This window comes from Cetorhinus maximus, chromosome 18 (assembly GCF_964194155.1).
Source record: "Cetorhinus maximus chromosome 18, sCetMax3.hap1.1, whole genome shotgun sequence".
NCBI lineage: Eukaryota > Metazoa > Chordata > Chondrichthyes > Lamniformes > Cetorhinidae > Cetorhinus > Cetorhinus maximus.
Genome location: NC_135896.1, coordinates 81,551,311 through 81,577,259, shown reverse-complemented (window position 1 = coordinate 81,577,259; position 25,949 = coordinate 81,551,311). Strand labels below are relative to the sequence as shown.

The window sequence follows — 25,949 nt, the reverse complement described above, 5'->3', positions numbered from 1 at the left end:
TGTAAAGATGGGAAATGCAGCAGCCAATTTGTGCACACAGCAAGTTTCCACATAAGCTACACTTTTGAATCTGATATGCACCATATCTGGTCTGGCTGTGTTCAATGGGACACAATAGAAGGAGATTTACACTGCGTGTAATTTGAGCTGTGCATGACCTGGCAATGCTCAATGGAACAGTGTGAAACAAGGAGTTCAAACCTTTAGTCTCTGTTAACCATGACAGTGCATACTATTGAAACTCGGGGTGGGACCATGTGTATTCCCATTAATATAGAGAGCTCAGTGTTCTGATGTACCCACCGAAGTGAGAACAGCGCTAAAAACGGTGCTTTCCAAATCTCCAGACCCACAAAATTCAAACCAGACCAAGCCAGGAAATAAATGAAAATAGACAGAATCAGCCTTGATTAGGAAAGGCTGCACACGCCCTCCAGCTCCAAGTCATTAAACTTGTGTCAATCTTTAACTGGAGGTATCCAATACAGACGTGGCACAGGGAAAAAGCGTGGAAAAAAATCTTCTGTCATTCCTCTGCAACGACATCCCTCACTTCAATGAGCAGAAAAGTTCTTCAGAAGAGGAAGCTAAGAAGAGGACGATCAAAAGAAATCTTGCCTCTGGTGGCAGGAGCTGAGTCCTGGGGGCATAACTCCCTCATTCTGAAACCGCGGACATAATAAGCCAGCAATTTAGGGTAATTGTCAGTGCCATTTCCATCCTGACACCTCCCTTAGTAGGTTCTATGGTCTTTCTAATTATAGAATGAAACCGCTGGAGAATCTGGCATTAATCAGGGTCCAGTGATTACAGCCTGAAAGGGAGAAAGAAATCTGACTTCAGAGCCAGCCGGCATTGAATGCTTGGGAAGCAGGGAACCTTCTGGACCATCCCAACAGCAGCTTGACGCCACCTCACTGGGTGTGTTCTTAACCATCGACAAACCCATTCTGACTACATATACAAAGAAAGAAAGAGACAATGTTCACCGATGCAGTGTCTTTCAGCACCTCGGGATATCCCAAAGAGCTTTACAGCAACTTTAAAATGCCGGCACCACTGTAATGGGGTAAACTGGCCAGCAGATTTATATACGAGGTCACACAAACAGAAATGAGATAAATGACCAGGCAATCTGTTTTTTTTAAAGTGATGTTGGTTGAAGGGTAAATATTGGCCTAGACGCCGGAGATAACTCCCCTGCTCTTCTTCAAATAGTAGTGCCATGGGATCTTCTACATCTACTGAGAGGGCAGACAGGATTTTGGTTTAATGTCTCATCCGAAGGGAGGCTCCTCCAACATTGTGGCACTCCCTAAGAACTGCACTGAAGTTTTAGAATGAATTGTGCGCTCAATAATTTTACCCAATTCACCAGCTTAAACATCCACTTCCTTCATCACCTGTGTACTGTGGCTACAGTGCGTACCATCTACAGAACCCACTGCAGTAACTCACTAAAGGTTCTTTCGCAGCACCCTCCAAATATTCAACCCCCACACCTGGAAGGACAAGCAGGTATATGGGACACCTTCTCATCCATTTTCCCTCCAAGTTGCACTCCACCATGTATCACATGTACTAAACATGTATCACTATCCCTTCATTGTCACTGGGTCAAAATCCTGTAAGTCCCTTCCTAACAGCGCTATGGGAACACTTTCAGCACACGGACTGCAGCAGTTTAAGAAAGCAACTCACCACCTTCTCAAGGAAACTAGAGATAGGCAATGAATAACCTTGCCAGAGATGCCCACATCCTGAGAATGAATTTTTTTTAACATCTCTGAAGTGGGACATGAACCTCTGACCTTCTGACTCAGACAAGACACTGAGCCAAGATTGACACCTGACAAGCATGGTTGACTGATCTCTAGAATACTATATGTCTAATCCAGAGCTATTAAGAAAAACAGGTGCCAGAGGCTTGGAATAAAAAGCTACCCTATATGTACGGAACTAGTTACAGTCTGAACTCTGACACGCACACAATTTTAACAAGACATAGTTAAAGTGTAACATGATTAGCCACTGTGACATCTAAACTCGTAACTGGGCTATCAACCAGCCTTGCATTAGAACTATGGATAGAGATGATTGGGGTGCAGGTCCAAATCTAGATTATCAAAGTTATTTTCTGGAAGAATCTAACCGTGCCACCCACTGAGACTGCCACCTCGATCTGACAGCACATGCTCTCAGGTCTCCCTGCTTCAGCCCACTAACACACCCCAAATTTACTGCAATGTCTAAAACGAAGGGCAGAATTTTTTGTCCCATGGGCAGGTGCCGCCAGACCCGATCGGGAGTAAAATATCGCGTGATGGCATCGGGCGAGCGTCCTGACATCACTGCGCACTCGCGTCATATTTCAGTCGGTGGGCACGTGAGAGTCGGCAGCGCGTCTGCCGACAATTAAGAGGCCTATTAAGGCTATTAGAGAAGTAATTGAACATTACTTTCCGCTGCCCGTCCAACCTTACGGTTGGTGGGTGGGCAAATAGACCAGGCAGCTTTGCATTTTTTAGGAAACCTCATTCATGGGCGGGATGAGGTTTCCAACAGTAAATTAAAAAAACAATAAAATTGTTTTAACACCATTGTTAACATGTCCCTCTTCGTGTGACTGAGTCACGTGTGGGGGACATGTTTATGTTATTTGTAAAGTCTTCATTTTTCATTTTAAAATTCTTCAGCTCCCTGAGGCAGCTCCCTGCCTTCAGGGAGCTGAAAGTGAGCGCAGCCCCACGCCCGCACAGACTTTGTGTTCACACTCCTCCCGCCCCTCACCCTGGTCGTGCTGAGGCTCTCAGCGCACTTCTCACGTTGGCTGGCCTTTAATTGGTGGTCCGTTTCATGGTCGTTCCCAGGCCTGCCCACTGCACCCGCCCAATGAAGGGCAAGTCCTGCCCTGAGTCTCCAGGTCCTGCCTGATGACTCAAGAGCATTTCATTTTACAAGGACATTTGTATAAACTTCCATAAATTTGTTGATCCACACACATCAACTTCACACTGCACAAACCTCAGAGAAAGTGATCAATTTAAAAACCCCCACCCGACCTCCACAACCCTGGTCCAAGTGAAGAAGCAATATCTTCCTCCATTACTATTTTAACAAGAGGGCCTTGGTAAGGTTCAGTGGGCTCTATAAAACTGGGACAGTCATTCATGGTCCCATATGTGCCACATTCAACTGGGTTCCACATAATCTATAGGAAATGGCCTCACATTGGGTTCTATATTATACCGGAACTGGTTCAGTCCCATGTGGTTCTACATGACCTACAGAAACTGATTCAGTTCCATTGGGTTCTTTATAACCTATAGGAACTGGTTCAGTCCCATTGGGTTCTATATGATACAGGAACTGTTTGAATCCCACTGGGTTCTATATAATACAGGAACTGGTTCAGTCCCATTGGGGCCTACATGACCTACAGGAACTCGTTCAGTCCAGTTGGGTTCTATATATATAGGAACTGTTTCTATCCCATTGTGTTGTATATGATCTACATATATTGGGTTCTATATACCCTACAGGAACTGGTTCGTTATTATTGGGTTCTATATAATACAGGAACTGTTTTAATCCCATTGGGATCTATATACCCTACAGGAACTGGCTCGTTCCCATTGGGTTCTATATAATATATAGGGACTGGCTCATTCCCATTGGTTTCTATACAATGTATAGGAACTGGCTCAGTCCCATTGGGTTCTATATGACCTACAGGTCCTGGCTCAGTACCATCAGGTCCTATATACCCTACAGGAACTAGTTCAGTCCCATTGGGTTCTATATACCCTATAGGAAATGGCTCAGCCCCATTGTGTTCTATATGATCTATAGGAACTGGCTCAGTCCCACTGGGATCTATATACCCTACAGAAACTGGTTCAGTCCCACTGAGTTCTATTGATGTCCAGCAACTGGCTCAGTCCCATTGGTTTCTATATGACTTACAGGACCTATAATACAGGAAATGGCTCAGTCCCATTGGGTTCTATATGATGTGTAGGAACAGGCTCAATTTCCATTTGGTTCTATATATCCTACAGAAACTGGCTCAGTCGCATTGCATTTCATATAGCCTATAGGAACTGGTTCAGTCCTATTGTGTTCTACTTGACCTACAGCAACTGGCTCAGTCCCACTGGGTTCTATATGAACTACAGGAAATGGTCCAGTTCCATTGAGTTCTGTATACCCCATAGGACTGGCTCAGTCTCGTTGGGTTCTGTATAATGTATAGGAACTGGCCCAGCCCCATTGGCTTTTATATGCGCACTGGGTAAAACAGACTGTTCTGGTTCGATTCCTTCACCCCACCCCACCCCCACTAGGGCCATCTGTACCTTGCTCGTCCTGCTTTCTACCCTTAATTAGCACATTCCTTTAGATAATATCACCACCTTCAACACCTCCTTGTCCTTTTGTCTGTGACATCTTTTGGTTATCTCCACCTATCACTGGCCTTCTATCCAGCTCTTCTTGTCTCCCCGCCCCCCCACACTGCCTTGAACCAGTTTATATTTCACCTCTTTTCTATTTTTCCTTAGTTCTGGTGAAGAGTCATATGGACTCGAAACGTTAACTGTGTTCCTCTCCGCAGATGCTGCCAGACCTGCTGAGTTTTTCCAGGTATTTTTGTTTTTGTTTTGGATTTCCAGCATCTGCAGTTTTTTGCTTTTATGTTCTGGTTGGGAGTGTCTTTATGCTCCACCTTGCTCACCTTTTCGGCTAACAGCTCCCGGATCTTGCTTGCTTGCAACCGAAACCTGAAGAGTTGGGATTCCAGTGTCATGCACCGCTTCTGCCAATTGAAGCCACCACTGCCATTCTCGGTCATTGTCTCCATGATAACCAGCTCTCACCGGGGGTGGGGTGCAGGTCCTCGAGGTTCTTCAACCCTGCAAACAAAGCACCAAACAAATCAGTGCCTGAACAGAGACTACTCGTTACTAAAGAAAGGAAAGCGCCAGAGTCCAACCTGAATGGTAGCAGCTCCCTTACTGTGACACTCCCTCAGCTGCAATGAAGCACCTGTCTGATTTTATGTTCAAGTCTTTGAAGTGGAGCTTGAACCAACAACCTTCTGATTCAGAGGCAAGTTACCCACTGACCAACGTTAACAAGAATGGAAAAGAATGTTCAAGGAGCCCCAATAGCCAGCTACTGTAATGGGCCATGTAGTATGCCACTCAGTCATATACACCAGCCAGGGGCCACAAGCACTCACGGTCAGTTGGCAAATTTTAGCCACATAGACTGTCAGAGCTTTTACACCTTACCTCAGCATCCTGGGGATAATTGGTCAGAGTTCATAAAATTACAAAAATACATACAACAAGCAGGTAATGTGGCCCAACCAGGACACTCGAATCTCCTCCCATCTTTCCTCATCTATCAGCTTAACCTCTATTCCCTACTCCCTCATATGCTTATCTAGCTTCCCCTTAAATGCATCTATACTCTTTGCTTCAACCACTCCCTGTGGTAGTGAATTCCACATTCTCAACACTCTTTGGGTAAAAAAAGTTTCTTTTGAATTTCCTGTTGGATTTCTTGGTGACTGTCTTATATTGATGGCCTCCAGTTATGCTTTTCACCATAAGAGGAAACATTCTCTGTGTCTACTTTATCAAAACCTTTCATGAATTTAAAGATCTCTGCTGGGTCACCCCTCAGCCATCTCTTTTCAAGGTCCAGCCTGTTCATCCTATCCTGACAGTTATATTGTCACAGCCCTTGTATCATCATTGTAAATCCTTTTTGTACCCTCTCCAGTGCCTCTATACCCTTTTATACGATGACTATCAGAACTGCATACGACTCAAAGTATGGTCTAAGCAAGGTTCAATCCAAGTTCAGTATAATGTCTCCACTTTTCAGTTTTAATCCTCTAGAAATAAACCACAGTACTTGGTTTGTTTTTTGTTAAATGATCTTAATAACCTGCTTTTCTAATTTTAGTGATTTATTTGTAATCCAAGATCCCTTTGCTCTCTTACCCCATTTAGCTTCTTATTTTCAAAGTGACCCAATTATTTTTCGCACCAAAATGTAATACCTCACACTTGTCTATGTTGAAATTCATTTGCCAATTATATCTCCATTCTGAAAGTTTATTAATGTCATCTTGTAATTTGTTGCAGTTGTCCCCAGTATTGACTCTCCTCCCCAGCCTAACCTGGTGCTGGCCACAAATTTAGAAATTGTGTTTTTGATTCCAAAGTCTAAATTGTTAATGTAAGTCGTGAACAACTGTGGTCCCAGCACTGATTCTTGAGACCCCACTTCCCATTTTCTGCTATTCCGAGTCCCTGCCCTCTACCCCTACTCTCTGCTTGCAGCCAGCTGGCAATCTATTCTGTTACCTGTCTTTTGACTCTACACACTTGACTTTATTAATTAATCTATTATGTGGCACCTTATAGAGGCCTTTTGGAAATCTAGATACATTGCATTGACTGTATTACCTTAGTCTACACTCACTTGCTCTATTACGAATTCAAAAAATTCAATAAAGTCGGTCAAGCAAGTTTTTCACTTTGGAAATCCATGCTATCCATTCTTATATTTTTCACATAAAATTACATTTTTTGTTTCTAGATGTTCTTCTATTTTCTCCTTTAGTAGGGATTCTATTATTTTTCCTACCACTAATGATAAGCTGATTGATCTATATTCCTTGGTCATGTTCTAGCTCCCTTCTAAAATGTAGGTATAGTTATACACGGTGTCCTCTAGCACCGCACCATTATCTAATGAAGTATTAAATACGTGTGTTGGTGCCTCTGCTATTACTTCACAAGATTCTTTTAAAATCTGTGTATTGTCATAAAAATATAATAATTCTCACAATATTGTGATTTATTGAAAGTGGGTTAATAGTGGGATTTAATTGAATTGGAGACAGTTGGTCTGGAGGCTTTGCGCCATCAAAAAGGAAGCTAGGTTTGAAATGCTTTAGAATGTGAAATGTAAGAAAAATTTGTATTTTTAGCTAAAACCAGAGTAGTTTGAATTTCAAAGGGATGGTAAGATGTTACATCTAGCCAGAAGAAGCTAAGCCAAACAACGTGTTTATTTTTCCCAAAAGGTACTGATAAAATTAGTATTATGAAAGATTTATATTATGAGAAAAGTAAAGTTGCAAAAACATATGGGAGCAATGAACTTTGCATTAAAAGGGAGAAACATGTATAAAGGAGATGAGGCTATGCGTAAAAGGAGAAGAGATTCTAAGATCCAACACCAAGTGTGAAAAGCCTCCAGCCTCTGTGCATCGAGTTGCTGTCAAAAGGAACAGAAGCTGAGAAAACTCATTTTGAATGTGACTGCCCAGGATATTGTGTGGCTTTGCCTGGGTCTGTTTAAATCTATTTGTTTTTACTGTTGCCTTAGCTGAAGTGTAACTGGGAGCCAGATTAATTAGGGGTTTTAGGAGTTATTATAGTAGTAATTTGTAGACCTATGCAGGTGCTTGAAATCTTGCCTTTTGTTAATAAATGTTTCATTTAGTTTTCTAAAAAACCTCTGAAGTCGTGGTAGTCTCATTACTTCTGAATTCAAGGCACGCAACGCAAAATAAAATACAAATTGCAATACAGTTGTGACCGTGTAATCAAGTTTCCCTCGTGGATTTGATCGGCCTGGCACACATCATCTGCCATATCATAACAGTATAAAATAAGTTCACATTAGTGTGTTCACTTTTTCTGCTCTTTATTTTAAATGTTATAACTTTTTAAATCTCATCTTCTGGTGTCGTGTCTAACTGATCTGGTAATTATTTTATCGGTAAGTTTATTTAACATTTCTGCCATTTTGCTATAAATGTCTGTGATTTTCCACAAGTCCATCTGTTAGTAGCCCTATTCCCATCGCAGCTTTCCATTTTTAAAATGTATGTGCCTGTAGAATATTTTACTATTTTGTTTTATGTTCCTGGATAATTTAATTCCATAGTTCCTCTTTGCATTCATTCTTCACCTCCCCTAATCTCTATATTCTCCCCTCCTGTCCACATATTTTGTGCATGCCTCTTTCTTCACCCTCAATTTTTCCCTCATGTCTTTATCCGTCCTCAGGTAGTCCCATTAGTGTTTAGTTTGTTCTTGGTGTTAATGTAATACATTTTCCTTGGACTCTGACATACCATCCGCAATTCCTCAGCTAATTCAGAAGTCTGTGCCTGCATGCAGCAAGACCTGGAAAACATCGAGGCTTGGGCTGATAATTGCAAGTTGCATTCCTGCCACACAAGTGCCAGGCAATGACCAACGATGTCCACATCCCATGAGCAAATACAGAAAAAAAAGACGCTAATTCTTTCCCGTTGCTGTCCTACATAATTGTTTGCCGATATTGCCGTCCATTTTATTTTCCCAGTTCTATTCTTAGCCCCTCAAAAATCAGCTTTTTCCAATCTATTACCCTGCTTTTTATCATGTCCTTCTCAACTATTATCCTAACCAGTTTTATATTATGACAATTGCCTAGATTTCCTCCTACTTTCACTTCTCATCTGCTCTTGTACATTCCCCATTGCTAGATCCTATAATAAATCTTCCCTTGTTAGATTTCTTACATACTGAGTTAGAAAGGAATCCGGTACATGTTGTAGAAACTCCATTTCCTTATCCCCTTTACCTACCTCTTCTGCCCAATTAATGTCAGGGTAGTTAAAATACCCCATCATGGTTGCTCTCTATTTTTCATTCATTTCCCCAATTGGTTTGCTTATTTTTTCCTCTACTTCCCTTTCACTGTTAGGTGGTCTGCAGACTACTCATATTAGTGTGATTGATCCTTTATTATCTATTATTTCCATCCACATGGATTCTATTTCTGTATTACTCTAGCTGTGTCCCTTTTGTCTGCTGCTATGTTCTTCTAATAAATAGTTACCCCACCTCCCCTTTTCCCCCTCTCTATCTCTTTTAAGTATGTTATACACCACAACATTTAATTTCCAGTCCTGATTCTGTAGCCACATCTCAGTAATCCCTACTATATCTGGCTCTTCACATGTATTATCATCTCAAGTTTCCCTGCTTTATTATGCACACTGCGTCCAATGCTCTACACTTCAACTCATTTTTAATAGCAATTCCTCTCATTTTATTTTTAGCCACCTTTTTTGCACTCCTGTTTTAGAACTCTATTCCTTGGCTATTTCTGCCCTCCCTTCGTTTAGTCTGTCCTTTACTCTCCTTTCCTGTTTTGTACATATTTAGGCTTCTTTCATTTCTTGTATATGGTCCCCCTTCCTTACTAATTTAAATTCTTTACTCAATCCTATGACCTCCGACCAGAAAATTAATATGTAGGATATGATTGGGCTTGGATCCAATATGTTTCTGCACTTCAGTCAACAACTAACATACCCTGGCCACTTCATGTGGGTACTTGGGGGAGGATAGAGGGAACTCTGTAACTGGCGTTAGCTGTAGTACAGATGGTAGTGTTCTTGTCTCAGTCAGAAGGTCATAGGTTCAAGTCCCACTGCAGATAGATTTTCTTAAAATTAATTTTTGGGATATGGGCAAGGTCAGCATTTTTTTATTCTTTCATGGGATGTGGGCATCGCTGGCTAGGCCAGCATTTGTTGCCCATCCCTAATTGCCTTTGAGAAGGTGGTGGTGAGCTGCCTTCTTGAACCGCTGCAGTCTGTGGTATAGGTACACCCACAGTGCTGTTAGGGAGTGAGTTCCAGGGTTTTGACCCAGCGACAGTGAAGGAATGGCGATATATTTCCAAGTCAGGATGGTGAGTGGCTTGGAGGGGAACTTGCAGGTGGTGGTGTTCCCATGTGTCTGCTGCCCTTGTCCTTCTGGATGGTGGATATTGCGAGTTTTGAAAGTGCTGTCGGGGAAGCTTTGGTGAATTGTTGCAGTGCATTTTGTAGGTACACTGCTCCCCAGGTGGTGGAAGGAGTGAATATTTAAGCTGGTACATGGGGTATAATATTAAGCATTATAAATATTATTTCAATCTCACACTTTTGTCTGGTCCTGAGGATGAGCCTCCTTTCAGGTGAAATCTTAAACAATGGTTTTGTTTTCCCTCTCACCTAGGTAAACATAAAAAAGTCCAATGACACACCATGAAGAATAACAGGGGATGTCTTCCCAGTGTCCTGGTCAATGCTTAACCATTAACCAAGATCACTCATACAGCTTAGCCAGTCATTATCACATTGCTGTTTGTGGGAACTTGCTCTGTGTAAAATGGCTGCCACTTACATGTACCATATGTCTCATCACCTTCCCATTGGCGGCCATTCCTTCAGCTGTCTCGGCCCCAACATCTGGAATTTTCTCCATAGTCCTTTCCATCTCCCTGATCCATTTCTGTGATCAAACTTTTAGTTACCTCCTGCGAATGTCTCCTTCTTCTCAATGTCAAACTTTGTTTGACAATGTCCCTGTGAGGAGCCTTACAATGTTTTCCTAACTAAAAGGTGCCATATAAATGCAAGATGTTGTAGTATTGGTACAACTAGCGGCAATTTGTATTCGTGTAGCACCTTGAACATGGTTCCAAGTCCCAAGATGTTTCATAGGAATGTTAGCCAAGCCGAAAAAAGACGTTAGGCCAGATAATTATGAGATAGGTTTTAAAGGAGGGGAGAGAGAGAGGGAGAGAGAGAGGAGAGAGAGAGAGATTGAGAGGTGGAAAGGTTTAGGGAGGGAATTATAGATCTTAGGGCATGGGCAATTAAAGAATTGCTGTCTATAGTGGAGTGAAGAATATGAGGGATGGGTCAGAGGCTGGAGGAGTGCAGATATCTGAGTGTTGTAGGTCTGGAGGAGATTACAAAGAGAGGGAGAGTGAGGCCATAGAGTGGCTAAACACAAGGATGAGAATTTTAAAATCGAGGTGTTGCCATTGTCAACCAGCAAGCAAAGGAGCATGGGTGAATGAAACTTGGTGAGGGTTAGGATGTGGGAAGCACAGGTTTGGATGAGCTCAATTTACAGAGACTGGCCTGAAGAGAATTAGATCAGTCAAGTCTGGAGGTAACAAAAGCACGGATGAGGATTTCAGCAGCAGATGAGCTGAGGCAGGGGTGGAGACGGGTATTGTTGGCCCTGTATGGTTAGGCTAAGCTCTCCTCCCAGCCCAATCAAAATGGCGACTGGAAGTAAAGGGCACTGGCAAGGCTTTTCCTGCCTTGGCACCACATGAACATATTTCCAGGGTCAGTCACACTTGGAGGATCCTCTAAGGAAAACTGGTAGGAGACTGGCCCAATGGGTCTGCTATCGTCAAACAGACAGATTTGGAGAGTCCATTTCATATTTAGGGGTTAAACTTGATAACAAAGCCCTGATTTAACCAACCATCTCCACCCATTGTCCCGCAACTCAATGCTCACAGACCATATGTTAATTGGAATAATCAGCGCACAATGGACCGAGTGTCTTTCTGCATGACAGACACATTAAGACAAGGTTCGGTAATCAAACACAGTCCAGGAGAGATAAGGTAAATGGAGAGGGAGAGCACAAGAGCAAGAGAACAGATCCGTTCAGTGCCTGAGAGGCTGTCACGGTGCCAGAAACTGCAGGTTGGGAGGTCAAGAGCCAAGAGAGATCCATCGCTAGGGACAAAATGACCGACATCTCATGGATTTCCAAATGCACTTGGTGCTTAATCATTTTCACCATTTCCATGGTACAAAACTACGGCTGAAAGTGATCTTTCGAAAGCTCTGAAAAACAGCCAGGCCTGCGACACACTTCCATCCACATTTTGACAGAATAGGAGGCTGAAGCTCTTATTTTCCCTCAGTGCAGGTCCCCTCATCTCACGTAACATTCTTTATCTAACAATGAATATACCAAGAACAGGACAGCCATTGTCAGGAATTCAGTGTGATTCCCATTCCCACCAATCGCCGACCCACCCTCGCCACCCTGAGGTTTCATCAGCTGGTATGCTAGGATACTGCTGTACTGCTCAACACTAAACCCAGTCAAACGAAGAGCCGCTGTCACAAGGTATACAGCACGCAGAATAGTACTCAAAATCCTGTTCACCCAGCACCCCTGTGCCTGATGACCTGTCCTAATATCCCCCCAAGCGGCTCAGTTTCAAATTTTGCTTGATAATGCCCGTGAAGCGCTTTGGAATGTTTTACTACCCTATAGGTGCTATATAAATGCAAGTATTTGTTTTTGGTCAATTAATTTTTTTTTTTGGAAAAATATACTTTATTCATAAAATATCAGGAAGAACATTACAAAATATTTCTAAATCACCATCGCAAAAAGTGCAATCAGATTCAACTTTTACACATGGATCATGAGGTGCTTCAATACAATCGATGAATATTACAATAATTTCAATATGGTCATCACAGACAGTGCAATGGTATTGGAGTTATCAATCATACATCATGTTGCACTCTGAGGTGCTTCAATACAATTATAATACAATTAATATTCAATGCATATATTCATTGTAAGCTGTACAGCCCGAGGGGCTCTACACAGTTCCCAGTCCCTCGGTGCACTGTGGCAGAAAGGTCTTAGACAGCGACCTTTCCCCATTGCGCCTTTGCGGCGGCTGCCCCAAGCTTTAGTGCGTCCGTCAGCACATAGTCCTGGACCTTGGAATGTGCCAGGCTGCAACACTCGGTCGGGGACAACTCTTTGCACTGGAAGACCAACAAATTTCAGGCAGACCAAAGAGCGTCTTTCACCGAGTTGATGATCCTCCAGCTGCAGTTGATGTTTGTCTCGGTGTGTGTCCCTGGGAACAGCCCGTAGAGCACAGAGTCCTGTGTCACAGAACTGCTCGGGATGAACCTCGACAGAAACCACTGCATCTCTCTCCAGACCTTCTTTGCAAAGGCACAATCTACAAGGAGGTGAACAACGGTCTCTTCCCCACCACAGCCACCTCGAGGGCAACATGCAGCATGTGAGACTCCTGGCGTGTTGGAAGGATCTGACGTGGAGGGCCTTTCTCACCACCAGCCAAACTACGTCTTGGTGCTTGTTGGAAAGTTCTGGCGATGAGGCATTCTGCCAAATGACTTAGACAGTCTGCTTGGGGTACCATCCGACAGGATCAAACATCTCCTTTTCCCGCAGGGCCTCTAAGACGTTACGTGCCGATCACTGCTTGATGGACTTGTGGTCAAAGGTGTTTCTCTGCATAAATATTTCCAGGAGGGACAGGTGGTGTGGCACGGTCCAACTACTTGGAGCGTTCCGCGGCAGCGTGGCCAGACCCATCCTTCGCAACACTGGGGACAGGTAGAACCTCAGCACGTAGTGACACTTGGTGTTTGCGTACTGAGGGTCTACGCACCGCTTGATGCAGCCGCACACAAAAGTGGCCATCAAGGTGAAGGCAATGTTGGGCACTTTTTTCCCCCTTTACCTAGAGGCTTGTACATCATGTCCATGCAAACACGATCCATTTTTGACCTCCAGATAAAGCGGAAGATGGCTTGGGTGATCGCCACCATGCAGAAGTGTGGAATGGGCCAGACCTGCGCCATGTACAGCAACAGCGAGAGTGCCTCACACCTAATGACCAGGTTCTTACCTGCAATGGAGAGGGAGCGTTGCTCCCACATGCCCAGTTTCCTTTTCACCATAGATTTCACCATAGACACTCGCTCCTTCCAGTTTCTAACGCATGCCCCGGTCCCTCCGAACCATATCCCCAGCACCTTCAGGCCTCCAGCCCTGACGGTGAAGGGGACAAAGGATCGGTCAGCCCAGTTCCCAAAGAACATGGCCTCACTCTTCCCACGATTTTCCTTGGCTCCCGAGGCCAGTTTGAACTGGTCGCAGATGTGGATCAGTCTGCGCACCGACAGTGGATCGGAGCAGAAGACGGCGACATCATCCGTGTACAGGGAGGCTTTTACCTGAGTGCCTCCACTGCCTGGGATTGTCACTCCTGTTATGCCTGGATCCTTCCTGATGAACTCAGCAAAGGGTTCTATGCAACATATAAACAGGAGAGAGGAGAGAGAGCAGCCTTGCCTGACTCCAGATTTAATAGGAAAGCTATCTGATTCCCACCCATTGATTGAAACTGCGCTACCGATGCTCATGTAGAGCAGTTGGATCCAGTTGCGGATTCCCTCCCTAAACCCCATTTTGGAGAGCACATCCACCATGTAGGTGTGCGATTTCTGTCAAAGGCCTTCTCCTGATCCAGGCTGCTGAGGCAGGTGTCCACCCCCCTGTCCTGCACATAGGCAATCATATCCCTGAGTAGCGCAAGGCTGTCAGAGATCTTCCTGCCAATTCCAGAGCAGACTTGACCCAATTGGTGATGACTTTGGACAGAATTTTATAGTCCACATTCAACAGTGAGATGCATCGCCAATTTCTAATTTCCTCCCTTTCCCCCTTGTGCTTGTAGATGAGGGTGATGATGCCTTTCCTCATGGATTCTGTCACGCTGCTGGCCAGAAGCATACTCTCTTACACTTCTAGCAGGTCTGGGCCGATCCAGTCCCACAGAGCCGAATGCAACTCAGCCGGCAAGCCGTCGCTTCCAGGAGTCTTACTCTTCTTGAAGGATTCAAGGGCTTTAGTCAGTTCATCAGGAGTTAACGGTTTATCTAGACCCTTCCGTGTACTGTCGTCTAACACCTCTGTGATATAGGACAGGAAGGACTGGGAGGCCGCGCTGTGTGTGGGCTTCATGTCATACAATCTGGCATAAAAGGATTTGCTGATCCTCAAAATGTCAGACTGTGATGACTTTACTGAGCCGTCTTCTTCCTTCAGGCTGCTGATTACAGAGCTCTCTCTGTGTACCTCTTGGAAGAAGAAACGTGAGCACATCTCATCCTGCTCCACGGAGCGGACTCTGGACTGGAAGATGATCTTGGAGACCTCCGAGGTAAAGAGCGAGGCTTGCTGGCCCTTCAACTCTTGGAGTTACTCCATGACATCGACCCCCATCGACTGCAGCTGGAGCAGATTCTGCATGTTTTTCTGGAGTCGGGACATTTCCCTCTGTTCCTTTCTAGCTTTCTGGGTGCCTTTGAGGATGAAAAACCTCTTGATGTTTCCCTTGATCGCTTCCCACCAGTGTGTCAGGGACTCAAAGAGGGGTTTCACAGTTCTCCAACCTTTGTAATCCCTCTTGAGCTCCTCAATGTTCTCTGGGGTCAGCAGCTGCACGTTCAGCTTCCATGTCCCCCTGCCAACCCTCTGGTCTTCCTCTAAGTGACAGTCAGCCAGTAGGAGGCAGTGGTCAGGGAAGAACACCGGCTTGACGTCGGTGGATCTGACTGTGAACTCACGGGACACAAACAGGAAGTCTATTCTGGAATGGATGGACCCGTCTGTCTGTGACTAGGTGTATCTACGCTGTGCTCCATCTGCAGGGTTGCTGAAGACATCATGCAGCTTGGCATCCTTTACCGTTTCCATCAGGGATCTGGACGTAGCATCCAATCTGCTGTTGGCCCTGCTGGATCGTCCAGCCGCATCGATGATGCAGTTGAAGTCACCACCCAGAATGACCAGCCTGGAGGTCGCCAGCAGCAGTGGGAGCTGCTGAAAAACCGCCAGCCGCTCGGCCCCTTGTGACGGGGCGTACACATTAATTAACCGGAGTGGAGCATTCTTGTACATTACGTCTGCTACGAGGAGGCGCCCGCCCACCACCTCCTTAACCTCGGAGATGGTGAAGTTGCCTCCCCGCAGCAGAATACCCAGGCCGGAGGAACGAGAGTCGTTTCAGCCCGACCAGATCGATGGCCCATGGGGTCACCATCGTGACCATTGCCTGTAGGAGCTGAGGTGCGGTATGGCACACTCCTGCAGAAACAACAGGTCAGCTTTGACCTTGGCAAGGTAGTCCAAGGTCGCAACACATCGCATGGTAGATTTAATGCTACGCACATTAATGCATATTTTACCCCCATTTTTAAAGCACTTTGTCATTTATCAAACCTGCTGTCTTGAGAGTTCCAAACCTTTGGTCTGCTCCTGCATACCCATAGTGTTCACAAATTGTCTCACTTTGGATGAGCTGAGGAATCTGTCCTTAACCACCCCATTGAAGATGTTCCGCTCAGGTCGCATCTGGGGGTTCATGCAAGGAACGAGCTTTGAATTGTTCTCTGTTGAAGAAGTCTCTCCAATCCTCTCCCCCTCCGGGGCGTTGCTGTTCCTGGCTTCCCGGAACTGGGATGCGCTGAGCACTTCACTGCTCCCAGATTCCTGGGGCTGAGGTGCACTGGTCTCCTCATTGTCTCCAATGTTCTGGAGCTCGGGTGGCTCGTCCTCCAGCTCCCTACAGCTTTGTCGCTTCTTCGCCCGAAGAGCAGCTGCCCTTATCATCCATGCCGGATGGGAGACACCTCTTGCCACTTGTCTGGGAAGTGGCTTGGTCCTTTCTTAGCCCCTTCTTCCTTTTGGCTCTCTTCACCAGCTGCCACTCCCCCTGCTGTTTTCTGCTGCTTCCTCCTCCATTGATTCGCTGTGCTGAGGAGTGGGAGGTTCAGGGGGCAGTGCTCTTGATTGGCTGTCTGCTGCCTCAACTTTTCCTTCACCTTGTTTTTCTCCGTGTCCTCCTTTGACCCATTGTTCTCACTGGGGGCCTTGGTGGTTGGAGTGACACGAAGCATTTCATCTGCTTCCCCCTCGTTGGCTTTGGCTGCCTGTGCATAAGTGAGGCAGCATTTGAGGCAGGTCTTGTAGAGATGGCCTGCCTCACCACACAGATTGCAGCACTTAGGCTGTTTGCAGTCCTTTGTCTGGTGCCCTTCCTGTTTGCAGTTCTTGCAGAGGGCAGCACTGCAGTTGGCCGCCACATGACCAGACTTGTCGCATGAGCAACAAAGTTTGGGCTGCCCAGCGTAGACAAGGTAGCCACGGCTTCCCCCGATAGAGAAGCTGGAAGGAGGGTGGAGGATGGCTCCCTTACTATCGGTCTTGAGGGTGACCTTGACCTGGCGTTTGCTTGTCCAAATCCTGAAGGCGTCTTTAACCTCTGTGCAGCTCCCAGCCTTGTCAACGTTCCTGGCGAGGAAGGTGAGCACATCGGTGGCAGAGACGTGGGGGTTGTAGAGATGCACAGTCACCACACGGTCCCGTTGCAATGGCAGAGCAAAGTGCGGCTCCACCGTCAGGATCCTCATCTCCGGCTGGTCTCTCTTCTCCTTGAACACCTTCAGGAACTTGACGCAGGCAACAACATTCCTGAAGGTCACGTCGAAGTATCCAGTGCTGGGGAAGTCCTGCAGGCAGTAGATCTCCGCGGCTTCAAATCCTCATGACTCCAAAAGGATTCGCTTAATGAAGAAGGCACGATCCATGGGTGCTCGTCCTTTGCTGTCCTTCACCGTCACCCGAACGGTATTACGTACCCCATGGAGGTCGACTGGTTATAGCCATCGCTTCACGACACTTGACCTTAGCCAAAAGGCCGAGAAGCGTTTTGGTCAATTAATGTGCCAGTATAGACTCTTTAGCACACCTCCAATTCCACAAACTCCCATTCGAAAGTAGAAACTCCAGGTGAATCAGTCCTCTTTTCGCTCATTGTGCACTGAACTGCAGTTTTTTTTCATCTTTTTAGTACTTGTACTGTTCCCATTATATACATTCTGCCACAGTGATACGAACCCAATCATATCCAGTCAGCAGATTTACTTGAGCCATTTAGCAGCAAGACTCTCCTTCAAACAGGACTCTATAACAACATGGTACTCTCTGCCTATCTGCTGTCTGAACACCGTGGCACATACATATTCATCTTGAAGGGCATTGGGAGCGGAGGAAGAGTGGCAGGGTTTTTGCTTTGTGCTTTCACCGCCTAGGAAATAGGAACCATCGGGCAAAATCAAAGAGTAGCACTTGCCTGCAAGATCAGTCGGGGGCTGGGGCAGAGAGAGGAGATAGAGAGAGCTAGAACAGGGTTAGAGACAGAGGAAGATAGACAGGTTGAATAGAGGGAGAGAGAACTGGCAAGGAGAGGGAAATGCAGAGTCTCATCTACTGGCTGCCCCTTGGCAACATCAACCAAACACAAAACACCAGGCTCCACATGTAAGCTGGCAGCACCCCTATCTATCTCATCACCGCCTCTCTTAACCTCAGCCCTGCCCTCGGTTTGGCACACTGCTTGCCTGGCATCCAGTACTGGATGAGCAGAAAATTGAGTTAAAACATTGGGAAAACTGAAACCATTGTCTTGGGTCCCCATCACAAACTCCAGTCCCTAAACGGTGACTCCATCCTCCTCGATGCCCATTGTCTGAGGCTGAGCAAGATCATTCGCAACTTAGGCGTCCTATCTGACCCCAAGCCTCACTGCCTCTCTCGCTCACTCTTTAAGGTGTTCCTTAAAACTACATCTTTAGCCAAGAATCTGACCACCCTGCCCTATTATCCCCTTATGTGACTCAGTGTCAATTTTGCTCCTGTGAAGCTCCTTGTGACGTTTTACAGCATTAAAAGGCATTATATAAATGCAATTGCTGTTGCTGTAGAGTAAGAGAGAGACACAGACAGAGAAAGAGAGAGCAGCAGTTTGGGATAGAGACAGAGGAAGGTAGAGGCATGCACAGAGAAGATGGAGAGATACAGAAAAAAGGAGAGGCAGGAAGTACGTGTGCACACAGACAAAGACACTGTAAGAGTGAAAGGGAGGACGAGACACACAATAACAGACAGAGACAAGAGAGGGAAAAATAATGGGACAAAGACAGACAGCAAAAACACAGGTGAAGAGAAAGAGAGGATGCAAGTCCAGGCGAGGAGAATCATATGTAGAAACACAGATAGAAAGAAAATGCAAGAGCCAGAATGGAGAATCGGATAAAGAAAAGGGGAAAAAACATAGATGTTGGCAGAAGAGAGGAGGAAAATGACTGGAAAGTTAATGTTCTGTCAGGTCCATTCCAATTAATTAAGTACATCGTAAGTGGGAACAGACAGAAGCGCTCAAGATCCACACATTAACACCGAATTTCTGCACACCTTACGTACGCCCTTGTTATGCTGCCAACCAAGAGATGGCATAACCAAAACACTCAGACAAAACCCAAATTCTAATATGTGGCATAATCATTGCTGATTCCACCAAACTCCAATTTCACTGGTGGGATCTACCCAGCACACCCCAAATCCTGAGGGAGGTAAGTGGGGAGGAGAGGGGTCCATCAACATCCAAAATACAACGCCGCAGACAGTGCAGCCCTCCCTCAGTACTGCACTGGAGTGCCAGCCTACATTATGTCCTGAAGTCTCTGGAGTTAAGAGTTGAACTTATGACCTTCTGACGCAGGTGAGATTGTGATCACTGACCTGTGTTCAACGCTATGCGTTTGCCCCCCTTTCACACACTGGGAACTTTCAACCCAATACTCTACATCAGCCATTCACACACCGCAGCCTTCCCTCCATTATTGCCTCGACAATATTGATCAGTAGGTGCCTCAGTTGGTAGCATTCTCACTTGAGTCAGAAGATCATGTGTTCAGGTTCTACTCCCTGTGCAACACTGAGGGAGTGCTGTACTGTCAGAGGGGCCATTGTTCGGATGAGACATTAAACCGAGGCCCTGTTTTCCCTCTCAGGTGGGAGGTCACCATTCAGAAGAAGAACAGAGGGAAACGCAGGGCATAAATGACAGATCAATCTATCATAAGCAGCATACAGAAATGCTCCTGATGCCTGAACTCGTCAGCTGCTGGAGAAAAGGTTTACAATCAAGAAAAGAATTTGCAGACTCAACCAGATTTGGACGTGGCACTGACTTCGAGGCACTTTGCTCTGCTGCTGTTTCTTACAAGGAACAGATGGAAAAAAGCTTGCGACGATATAATTCAACTCTGCGACCTTTGACCCATGTCAGAGTAAAGTAAAACGCACACAAGGCAGCAGCATGTGGTGATGTTTTAATCTTCAACTAAACCGCGATACATCCCTTGTGAGGGTGAATGTTGGAGGACAATATCTTTAACTGGGAGTAGCAAAGATAGCTTTGAATTCAGTTCAACCTTAAAGTGGGGAGCTGGTTGCACTGACAACGATGATCCATTCTGCTGCCTACAGCCCATGGTTCAGGCCGTTGCTGAGGGTAAAGTGTCCAGCTCACCAACTGGGTACTTCACCCAAGTGGCCAATTCTCACGCATAAATCGAGACAGCAAGTGTTATTTGACAATGGGAGCATCACATTAGAGTCTAGTGCTTTCCCTTATTACAAACCCACAGTGCACGATCCACCAGGGATCTAGGGATTGTTATTAGAAGAAGAGGCACTGTCTGATCTGGTGCCGCCCCCACCTCCACCTCCTCCCTACCCCACCACCCCACAAGTCCGAGGACACTGAGGTTAGTCCTCAGTCAGTGAGCTACCTCAGCACAGACTGGGAATCTTACCTACATCAGGGAAGTGGATGAATTGTTTTCAACACTTGTGGCTTTTCTTTTTACATATACAAAGATCTCTAAGGATAAATATTAGCACAGAGAGGTCATTGATAAACTGACATTTGAAAAGATCTTTTAGAAGAAAGGATTATATAAATGCTAGTCTTTCATGACCTCAGGAGGTCCCAAAGTGCTTTACAGCCAAAGAGTACCTTTGAAGTGGAGTTACTCCAGCAGTCTATTGTGCACAGCAAGCTCCCACAAATAGCAAGGTGATAATGATCAGATAATCTGTCTTAGTGATGTTAGTTGAGGGATAAATATTTGTCAGGATACCAGGGAGAACCCTCCTGCTCTTCTTCTTCACTGTGGGGTCTTTTACCTCTGCTTGGGAGTACAGGTGGGGTCTTGGTTTAAGGTCATGTCCAAAACATTCCTCCACAACCCCTGCAGCTGATAAACAGAGATCAGGATTTTTAAAAATCCTTTCATGGGATGTGGGCCTCACTGGCAAGGCCAGCACTTGTTGCCCATCCCTAACTGCCCTTGAACTGAGTGGCTTTCTGGTCCATTTCAGAGGGCAGTTAAGAGTCAACCATATTGCTGAGGGTCTGGAGTCACATGTAGGCCAGACCAGGTAAGGACAGCAGATTTCCTTCCCTAAGGGGCATTAGTGAGCCAGATGGGTTTTTAATACAATCAATGATGGTTGTCATGGTCACCATCACTGCCACTTGCTTTTAATTCCAGGTTTTTTATTAATCAATTGAATTTTATTAATTAATTAAATTTAAATTCCACCAGCTGCAAGGGTGAGATTCAAGCCTGGCTCTCTGGATTACTAGTGCAGGGACATTACCACTACACAGCCATCTCCCCAAAACCTCATGTAAAGGTTACACTTCATTAAAATTGCTACATAAATGCAAGTAGCTGTTGCTGTAAGTCACTGGTTGAAGGAAGGTTGATGCATTAGCTCAACGGCCTGTGTTGAGTTTTGTTGGCAGCGAGTTGAAGGACACCATGTCATGTTTGCAAAGCCATTGTCCCCTCGTTTGGCAGCACAACTCTTATCAAACAGCACCATTTTCATATCAATATCAATTTGAAGCCATCTTTCTGTCAAACATAGCCCCTCTTCCAACATTTCCACGTGGAGTTGGGGGTTGGGAAGGGTCACAGTGCTGTCATTGTCCTGTAGACTTACATCAGGCTTGAAGGTAGGAAGCTGAAGTCTGGGGATGTGTTTTGGACTGTCCATAGCCATTTGTTTCATTGGTTTGTTAGGTACTGCAGCAGCGTCACCTCTTGCAGGTTGTGGATTCCATTGGCCAAGGATTAGTTTACCTGTGTTTTAATTGCATCTTAATACACTTCAGTTGCATTTCATTGGCTGGGAAATGCTTTGTGCCATAAGACATAGGAGCAGAAATTAGGCCATTCGGCCCATCGAGTCTGCTCCGCCATTCAATCATGGCTGATAAGTTTCTCAACCCCATTCTCCCGCCTTCTCCCCGTAACCTTTGATCCCCTTACCAATCAAGAACCTATCTATCTCGGTCTTAAATACACTCAATGACCTGGCCTCCACAGCCTTCTGTGGCAATGAATTCCATAGATTCACCACTCTCTGGCTAAAGAAGTTTCTCCTCATCTCTGCAATACTGAGAAGATGAAAGGTATATAGATATAAATCTTTCTTTCATCTGAGGTGATGCTGGGGTTATACCTCAGGACAAACTTGGAAGTATTCCAAGTGGCTTGTGTCAACTGGGACAGGGAGGATCAGTGAGTTAGCATTTGTTTTGAGAATTTACCGGCAGTGCACATTGGAAACAACTTGGCAAACGTGAAGGAGTTAAATCTGTGCCTGTCAAAATCTGGAGAGGAAAGAGTTAACTGCAGGCAGTGGAGGATGAGGAGAGATGAACCACCAGGGTGTACCATATACAATGTTAAATAGCTTAGATAAGATAACCTTGCTTTAAAGAAAGGCAGAGCAGAGGTCAGAGGCACTGGTGAAAAGTAAATTGAAATCAGTTATACATCAGAAAAGACCTGTCCGCTTAAAGCATGATAGAGGTCTGGAATCATCTGTCCTACAAAGATACACAACACAACTTAGAAAGGCTAAGAATGTTTTTGTGGGCAAGTTAGGGTATGGGGTGCGGCAGAGAGGGACCAGTGAGGGGCACAGAGGGACTGGAGGCGAGGCAGAGAGCGGGCGGGAGGGGTCAGGGGGAGTGAGGGCAGAGAAGGGGCAGATAAGGGGCTGAGCTGGGAGGGGAGGGGAGGGGAAGGGAGGAGAGTGGGGGCCAGGAGGGGGGGCCGAGAGGGGAGGGGGGCCGAGAAGGGAGGGGAGGGGAGTGGGGTCCAAGATGGGAGAGGGGGAGGGGATGGAAGTGGGGGTGGAGGGGAGTGGGGACCCAGAGGGGAATGGGGGTCGGGAGGGGAGGGGAGTGGCCGGTGAGAGCGGAGGGGAGGAGAGGGGGTGGGGGCAGAGAGCGAAAGGGGGCTCAGGAGGGCAGAGGAGAGGGGGCAGAGAGGGGTAAGGGGAGTGGGGGCAGAGAGGGGTAAGGGGAGTGGGGGCAGAGAGGGGTAAGGGGAGTGGGGGCAGAGAGGGGTAAGGGGAGTGGGGGCAGAGAGGGGTAAGGGGAGTGGGGGCAGAGAGGGGTAAGGGGAGTGGGGGCAGAGAGGGGTAAGGGGAGTGGGGGCAGAGAGGGGTAAGGGGAGTGGGGGCAGAGAGGGGTAAGGGGAGTGGGGGCAGAGAGGGGTAAGGGGAGTGGGGGCAGAGAGGGGTAAGGGGAGTGGGGGCAGAGAGGGGTAAGGGGAGTGGGGGCAGAGAGGGGTAAGGGGAGTGGGGGCAGAGAGGGGTAAGGGGAGTGGGGGCAGAGAGGGGTAAGGGGAGTGGGGGCAGAGAGGGGTAAGGGGAGTGGGGGCAGAGAGGGGTAAGGGGAGTGGGGGCAGAGAGGGGTAAGGGGAGTGGGGGCAGAGAGGGGTAAGGGGAGTGGGGGCAGAGAGGGGTAAGGGGTGTGGGGGCAGGGAGGGGTAAGGGGACAGGGAGGGGTAAGTGGTGTGGGGGCAGAGAGGGGTAAGGAGTGTGGGGGCAGGGAGGGGTAAGGGGTGTGGGGGCAGGGAGGGGTAAGGGGTGTGGGGGCAGGGAGGGGAGTGGGGTCAGGGAGGGGTAAGGGGTGTGGGGTCAGGGAGGGGTAAGGGGTGTGGGGCCAGGGAGGGGTAAGGGGTGTGGGGGCAGGGAGGGGTAAGGGGTGTGGGGGCAGGGAGGGGTAAGGGGTGTGGGGGCAGGGAGGGGTAAGGGGTGTGGGGGCAGGGAGGGGTAAGGGGTGTGGGGGCAGGGAGGGGAGTGGGGTCAGGGAGGGGTAAGGGGTGTGTGAGCTTGGTAGTGGGATCCGGGGTGTAGGAATTGTGTGGGGTGAGGTTCTGAGGGGGAGACGCTCCATTTCCCCCCTGATCGCTTCGCTCAGTCCGGCTTTTTCCCACGGACCCAGGCTGCAGAAAGTGCGAAAGGGACATTTGAGCTGCGATCACATTGCAAACTCCTTTAAAACACACGGACACTGACTGTAAAGCTCAAAGTGCACAATCTAGACCTCCCCACATATTAAAGAAAACCCTTCCTGATATTATATGATCGGTTATTGACGCTCACAGTTTGGGAAATCTATTTCTTGTCGATTACACTGACAGAAAACCAATTTTAAAATAAATAACTTTACGTCCTTTAATTTTTTTTTTCTCTTGCAGGTGAACGGGTCCTTTGCAAAAAAATCAAAACTTCACCTTGAAATCGACTAGATCAGAAATGAATCCACTTATAAAAGGAGATCCGGAACATAACAGTCCCTCCACAATTAACCATGATCTCCGGGAGAATTGAACTGCTGCGATTTAACAATCGCCCTGTTTACAGGGAGCTGAGCTTTGAAATTGCCGCTCGGCGCCCAAACACAGCTGATCTGGGGCTGGAGAGTCAAGGAGGAAGAGGGAAAGTCATTTAAAAGTTTAAAATGCAGCCTTCTGAAGCTGTGTGGCAGGACTGAAGCAGCCCCGTGGTACAGGTACACAGACAGACAGACAGAGACGGTCGGTGCAGTTACCTTGTGTTTGGGTCAACAGCCTTCTCCTTCTTCACTCCCGTGGCCGGAGGTGACGGTCAGTGAGATCCCAGCGCCTTCGCATCTGGATTGAACTTTCTCTCCTCTTGTGTCTCCTTTCCTGGCTCCAAAGTGCAGACTCCTGTCTTTCCCCGGCCAGCGCTTCCACATCCCCTGTTTCCCGCAGGCTTTAACGTGCAATGGATCAGGTTACACAGCCAGCCCCCTAACACTAAACAACGGAAATTACATCAGCCCCAACAACAGGGTAATCCACACACACACACACACACACACAATCAACCCTCTTCCTAATTGTGATTCTCTTCAATCATAGAATCTTACTGCCCAGAAGGAGGTCATTCGGCCCTTCGTGCCTGTGCTGGATCTTTGAAAGAGCTTTTTTCCCTTCACCCTGCGAATATCTTCATTTCAATTATCTATTCAATTCCCTTCTCAATGTTATATTCGAAGCTGCGTTCACACCACCTTTTCATGCAGTGCATTCCGGGTCACAACAACTCACAGTGTTAAAAATAAATCTCCTCTTCCCCCCACCTGCCCCCACCTCCTCGTTCTTTTGCCAATTATCTTAAATCTGTGTCCTCTGGAACGCCCCTGCCACTAGAAACTCGATCAAACCCCCTCATGATTTTGATCATTACTATCAAAGCTCCCCCTAACCATCTCTGCTCTAAGGAGAACAATTCCAGCTTCTCCAATCTCTCTGTATATACCTTGACTGAAGTCCCTTGTCCCTGGTACCAATAGGGTTAATGTAGACAGAAAATGCTGGAAAGACTCAGCAGGTCCGGCAGCATCCGTGGAGAGAGAAAGAGTCAACGTTTCAGGTCAATGGCCTTTCATAGAGCCACCCTAGTAAATCTATTCTCCACCCTCTTAAGGTCTAAGACCTTATTCTCCACCCTCTGAAGACTAAGGTCTTCAAATCCTCCCTAAAGTATAACCAGAATTGGATACAATAGTCCAGCTGAGGCCTAAGCAGCAGGCTGATGGGGGGGGGGAAGCCTCCCATGCCAGTTGTGGCTCAGTGGTAGCGCTCTGAGTCAAAATGTTGAGGGGGGGCGGGGTCATGTCCCAATTGTACTTGTATTTATAAAACCCCTTTCTTGACCTCAGGACATCCGAAGAGCCAATAAGATGCTTTTGAAGTGTGGTTACTGTTATAATTTAGGAAATACAGCAGCCAATTTGCACACAGCCAGCTCCCACAAACAGCAATGTTATATTGATTAGATAATTTGCTTTATGAGATGTTGATTGAGGGATAAATTTCAACCAGAATACCAGGGAGAATTGCAATTCTCTTCTTTGAAATAATGCTGTAAGATCTTTTATGTCCATCTAGGTGGACAGACTAGGCCTCGGTTTAACACTTCATCCGAAATATGGCATTTCTGCCAGTGTATCACTCCCTCAGTACTACACTGCAGTGT

General features: G+C 46.6%; 1 protein-coding gene across 1 annotated transcript in view; it reads right to left on the bottom strand.

Annotated features, from left to right (window-relative positions):
* plekhh1 (pleckstrin homology domain containing, family H (with MyTH4 domain) member 1) overlaps positions 1 to 24,686 on the bottom strand; it is a 155,946-nt gene extending 131,260 nt beyond the window's left edge. The window contains exons 1-2 of the mRNA XM_078563061.1: positions 24,496 to 24,686; positions 4,736 to 4,913 (exon numbers count right to left, since the gene is read on the bottom strand). Of these exons, the coding sequence (XP_078419187.1) occupies positions 4,736 to 4,861 (126 nt within the window). The 5' untranslated portion in view covers positions 4,862 to 4,913; positions 24,496 to 24,686. The remainder of the gene's footprint in view (positions 1 to 4,735; positions 4,914 to 24,495) is intronic.
* Positions 24,687 to 25,949: the final 1,263 nt, after the last annotated feature.